The sequence below is a fragment of the Alexandromys fortis genome, unplaced genomic scaffold (genome assembly GCF_014885135.2).
Source record: "Alexandromys fortis isolate MF-2015 unplaced genomic scaffold, M_Fortis_MF-2015_v1.1 scaffold_28, whole genome shotgun sequence".
Classification (NCBI taxonomy): Eukaryota; Metazoa; Chordata; class Mammalia; order Rodentia; family Cricetidae; genus Alexandromys; species Alexandromys fortis.
Window position 1 is genome coordinate 13,084,126 of NW_026067901.1, and position 6,000 is coordinate 13,090,125.

Here is a 6,000-nt window from a genome sequence, read left to right on the forward strand (position 1 = left end):
CACATGGGCAGCTCACAACTGTCTGTAGCTCCAGTTCCAGGGGATCTGATATCTTCACACAGACATACATGCAGGCAATACACCAGTGCACATAAAATAAAAATAAATAAAACATTATATTTAAACATACCACCCAGGATCCTGGAGAGATGTTTCAGTAGTTAAGAACACAGACAGCTCTTGCAGAAGACCCAAGTTCAATTCCCAGAACTGAACATGGTGGATTTTCTCCATAGCTCTAGTCCCGGGGCATCTGATGTTCTCTCTGACTTCTCTAGATACCAGGCACACATGTGGTGCCCAGGCATACATACAGGTAAAACACATATACACATAGAATAAAATAAAATGTCCACGTAGGCCAGGCATGCTGGCTCACACCTCTAATCTGAGCACTGGAGAAGCTGACATAGGATTCCTGATTAAACAGACAAGTAGGGCAGCGAGATGGCTTACCGAAGTCTGGTGGCCTGAGTGTGACCCCACCCCCGCCCCAGATCCCATGTGGTGAAAGAAGAGAACAAACTCCCACAGTTGTCCTCTAGTTTCCACATACACCACAGCATGATGCACACATGCCCATATCCATGACACAGATAAATACACGTTAAGAAAAAGACAATGGTGAGGAGTAGGAAAAGGACATTTATTCAATATGACCACATGGTGAAGATTAGCAGAAAAAGAGGCCCAAGGACCCCTGAATCATGAGGGGTAGGTCTAAAGATTTATTGTTTTCAATTATGTGTGTCTGTGTGTGGTTTTGTGCACATGCATACAGGCACCCACAGAGGCCAGGAGAGGGCGTTGGGTCCCCTGGAGCTGGAGTTACAGGCAATTGTTAGCCGACTCATGTGAGAACCAAACCCCAGTCCTCTGAAAGGGCCACCGCTCCAGCTCCAGTGTTGAAGTACGTAGACTATGTGGGCCTGCCTGCCCCCTCCACCACCACCCTTTCCCTGAATAGGGCTCTCCCCACCTTCTGCTCCTTGGGCCATGGAACTGCCAGTTTCGGTGATTGGCTCCTCAACAAATCCATGAGCATGGGTTTTCCGAGGCCCTACTGTGGCTATCAGGCAGCTCTGGACACATCCTTTAGCCTCCTCTGTGAAACGAGTTGGGGACATTGAGTGACAGTGAGGGTTTATTGTTCCAGGCCACACAGGTCTTTGCCTAACTCGTTTGTGGCCAAGATCATTATCATTGTTTTGTTAATATTGTAAATTGCCTGGATGCCCTAGAAGCTACCACCAAGTGACCTTTTGTGGTCCTGGGGACAGAACCCCTGACCTTGCCCATGCTCAGCAAGTGCTTGGTCACAGAGTTGCAGCCTGGTCCCACAGCTGACTTGTATTAGGGAACATAAGTGACCTTTCCTTTCGAGAAAGGGCAGTACTTTCCTCTGTGACTGACACCTGTGAGTTGCCTGGCTGGGACACAGGTTAGATTGAATCACAGGCCCCTGCTTGTCAGGCCAGAGATGCTTCTGCCTCATCTCATGGTATGTGCATAGTTGGACATTGCCTGGTGCAGAAAGGAGGCAGGAATTTCCAACGCCAGTGGATGTGTCCCTCACCCCTGCCTGTGAGCCTGTGCCCTACCCCCTCACTTGAGGCTGGCAAGGTGTGCTGACCCTGACCCCTCCCACTGTGTTGGACCAGACAGGCGTGGAGGATCACATATTGCTCTCAGCGGGTGGAGAAGTCCTGGTTCTGTGATGGCTGGCACCTTCTGCTTGCCATCAGCCCCTGGTCTGGCCACTGGTGGTGGAGGGTGTCGTACTACATAGGTCTTCCTAGAAGCAAGGCACTAAGGCTAGCTCTCCGCGGTCGATGGGGGGAGATGGGGAAAGAGAGAAACACAGGAGTTTAATGTGTTGAGTAGCACAGGGTGACGATTTGTGTTGATCCACCTAGAGAGAGCGAGCCCACATTTGCTTACATGCTGTGTGCCCGGCACCAGCCGTTCATCCTCATGTAAGGAGCTTGTGGCTCAGCAGCTTAGCCACCTGTCCTCTGTCACATAATAAAGTGGCAGAGCCGAAGAGGAAACCCAGATTTTCCTTAGCAATACGTGGAGGGCAAGTTTCTTCTGTCTTGTATAGGAAAGGATTTCACATTTCACTCATCATGCAGAAATACCTTTTGTGATAAAAAATCTGAAGGAATCTAATGGGACTCAGTCTGGCATCCTCTCAGGTCCTTCCTGCCTGCAGCTGAGCTGCACTGGCTGTCCCTTTAAGTCGGGTTCTCCTTGGGATTGCCACCGCAGCCAGAGGGGGAGGGCTAGGGATGTCTGCAGTGAAGATTTTCCCAGCAAAGCCTTTCTCCTTGCAGCATAGCCAGCCCGCCAGTGACGTCCTCACCGCTTCTAGATTTCCCTTTTCCTCTCCTCACAAGCCGCTGATTCATCGGCTAGGCAGTAGGGCCTGGCAGCCCTGGCTGTCAGGCTGCTGCTGGGTGGAGTCCTTGGCCTCCAGGGAGGCATCCCCAGCCTCTCTTGATACCCGTGGGTCAGGGTGGCGGGCACCAAGGGAGAAGGGGCAGAGCATCCCAGCCCTGTCAGATCTCTACCAGAAATGCAGGGGGGGAAGACCAGGCTTGACCAGGAGGGCCCCTTCTCACTCCTCTGGCCTCCTCCTGTAGGGTGCTTCAAGGATGACCGGATCGTCTTCTGGACCTGGATGTTTTCTACCTACTTCATGGAGAAACTGGCCCCCAGGCAGGACGACATGCTTTTCTATGTGCGCAGGAAGCGAGCCTACCCAAGCAGTGAGAGCAGCGTCGACGGGAGGAAGGTGGGTGACACCCCCAACCTCCCCCCATCTGTGCCCTGAACATCCTGTAGGGTTTCCTTCCTCTCTGCAGCATTCATGTACAGCTGAAGGGAAGATCACACTGAGGACCCAGCACATTGGAGGGACCCAGGAGACTTCTTCTGGGTTTGTTGAATTGTTTTTGCCATGACCCCAAAAGGCAGTAATTGTAGCTAAAAGAAAACTGAGGTTTGGGGTCCAGCTGATGTGACTAGCCTCTTAGAGTGAGTGAGCAAATGGGGTACAGGGCTTTGAGCCCCAAGTCCAGGACACTTCCTGGAGTGGACAGGATGGTAGCTGGATGATAGTGATGGTGACAGCGGACGGTGGTGATGGTGACGGTGGACGGTAGGGAAGGTGACGGCAGACGGTAGTGATGGTGATGGTGGACAGTAGGGATGGTGATAGCGGATGGTGGACGGTAGGGATGGTGATGGTGGGCGGTAGGGATGGCGGATGGTGGATGGTAGGGATGGTGATGGTGGACGGTAGTGATGGTGATAATGTGCCCTCCTTTGACTTGGTCCTTACTGTAAACTAGGGGGATCACCCAGGGCTGTCCTTGGTCTTCTAAACTCCAAGCAACTGGGCAGATAGACAGATGAGCAAACAGGGCTTAGAGAGAAGTGACTCACCCAGGGCATTTCGTCTTCTGAGTGTGGCAGTGTGGCTCGGAAGTGGTGGCACACGCCTTTAATCCCAGCTCTTGGGAGGCAGAGGCAGGCCTCTTTGTGAATTCAAGGCCAGCCTGTCTACAAAGTGAGTTCCAGGACAACTAGGACTGTTACACAGGGAAACCCTGTCCAAAAAAAAAAAAAAAGTATGTCAGTGTGGAGTTCTTGAGACAGATCTTGCATGCTTTCTTCTCTTTTCAGAATTCTTAGTGGCCTATAGAAGTTTAAGCAGCCCACATGTGAGGCATGGGGATAATCTGTTTGCCTTTAAGAATAAATAGTGGTTAGAGTTTGAGGCTAGTTTGTGACTAATAGCCAGTCTGCTTCCCTGCGCCCAGCAGCTCAGGCTCTGTGGTTTCTCAGGCGTGACTCCCACCCTTGAGTGCCGGGAGCTCCTTCCTGTCACATGCTGCACATCTATAGCGCTTTTGCTGTGAGTGGTCACCTGGGCACTTGCTGCAAAGGAGGCCTTTGGTGACTCTCTTACCAGGCTGGCATGGGAGGGGCCTGCAGGAGCCCATGAACCACTGACCAGGGGAGGGTAGATCTGGAGACGTGTGTGATGCGTGGACTGGACTAGGGCCCAGGAGTGACAGGTGGGTGAGACGGGAGAAGCTCTGTGCACAAGCTAAATCAGAGACCCGACTGGTTGGGTCCATCTGGCATCTGTTGGTTGTGGCACCAGTGAGGCAGGAACTTCCTCAGTAGGGGGACCAGCTCTGGGCTCCTTGATCCTACCCCTTACGCCCTTCCTGTCTGGTATGCCGATCGAGTCCAGCTTTCTCCCCTTGATCAGTATTACGGTTGTGGCCTGGACCCAGACACCTCTGGGACTTAGAACTTAGACAGTCAAGGCTGAACCTCCCATTGGCTACATGTGAGGCTGGAATGTTTGGGGTGATGTGGCCACAGAGGTGCCCTTGGCAGGAAGGGACAGGTGCTACAGAGCCTCCGCGTGCTGGTGACCCAGCACTGGTGCACCCTGGTCATGGGCATTGCTTTCACCCATACCTTGGGATGAAGGTCCTTGGAGCAGCAGGACTGGGAACCCCATCTCTGGCTCCAGCCACTCCCTCCAGCCTGTCATGTCTGAGACAGGCACATGTGAGGCATTGTCTTACGGGTGGACCATGCATGGCGATTCTGGGAGAGGGGGGTCAGGCCAGTGTGCCCTGTTGAGCGGCCAGGTCGAGAGGAAAGGAGGATGATTAGTTGATGGCATCTGGGTGGAAGAGAAGTAAGCAAGAAGACTCCTTGAGAGAAGCAGCCCTGGGCCTAGGATGGAGAATGCCTACAGCAGGAGGGTCCCTGGGGTTGTTCTGAGATGCTCTTGAACATTTAGTGGGTGTTGAGGTCAGTGGAGGCAGCCCGAATCTATCAGGCCTGCTGAGGAACAGTGAGCCCAAGGCTGGCTCTCGGCACCGAAAGCACAGCAGTGACCCCGGCTGCTCCTGCCTTTGAGAAGCCCTCAGCGGGCAGACAGACAGCATCGTGTAGTGGCAGTCACAAAAGAGGTGACATCTATGTCCAGGATTGCAGGGCAGCTGCCGACTGGAGACACACCCCGGGGCTGGTATAGCGCCTGCGTGGTAGACGAGGGCAGTGTGCACATTTGGCCCAGTTTGTAACATAGTGCCAGGTGTGCACCTAACCTCAGAGCAATATGTGCAGGGGAAAAGGAAGTCACCAGATGTCACTGGAGTGACACCAAGAGTAACCGTAGTTTGCTGCTCAGATGGCTTCGCATAGGTGTTGGAAAGTAGGGAACCCCCCCTCCCACACACATATATCCTCTTTGTGCTTGGTTGGCCTCCTGCACCTCTACATGGGTCCCAGGAAGGGCTGACTGGTGGTGTCTGGCACAGGGTTTGGAGGACCAAGTCTAGGGTCAGGCAAGACTCAAGTCCATCTAGTCTGGACATTTTTCCAACCTGGCAGTCTGCAGTGTGACCTGTAAGGGGCAGGCTGTGTGTATACCCAGGAACCCCAACATACCAAGAAGTAGAAGCCAGGGCTGCCGAGATGTGGACGCTAGCACCTGCGCACTAGGAGTGTTCTGCAGCAAGCACCGCACAGCCTCCCACCCTTTACCAGCCTGCTGGTGCCGGTTGTCATGGCAACCAGCTAAGCTCCCTGCATAACTGAGGAGGGTGGGTGGTCAGAGCCAGAGCTGCAGTGTGGGTGGGCACAGGGCTGGAGTTCTCACACCCTGCTTCAGGATCACCCTGGGGGTTTGGATCTGGTTTCCCCAGTGTGCCCTAGATTTTCTGCACAGTCTTGTTATGCTCTCTGTTCTCAACAGCCCATTTTGTCTTTGGCACTGATGCGCACTGGTATCTGTTTGTGTCCTCATCTATGCTGGTGGCTTCCTGTTGACATCCTCGGCGATCCTGGGGTAGAGATTACCCCAGAACTCGGGAGCAGCGAGAGTGTTTCTCTGGTCCTACAGTGTTTAGTCTTCTTTTTTTTTTTTTTTTTTTTTTTTTTTTTTTTTTTTTTTTTTTTTTTTTT

The 6,000-nt window shown here is 52.9% G+C and overlaps 1 protein-coding gene across 3 annotated transcripts in view; it reads left to right on the forward strand.

Moving 5' to 3' along the window:
• Kiaa0930 (KIAA0930 ortholog) overlaps nt 1-6,000 on the forward strand; it is a 36,276-nt gene that overhangs the window by 20,695 nt on the left and 9,581 nt on the right. For all 3 annotated transcript variants that reach the window (XM_050129398.1, XM_050129406.1, XM_050129416.1), the window contains one exon: nt 2,646-2,797. In XM_050129398.1, coding sequence (XP_049985355.1) covers nt 2,646-2,797 — 152 coding nt within the window. The remainder of the gene's footprint in view (nt 1-2,645; nt 2,798-6,000) is intronic.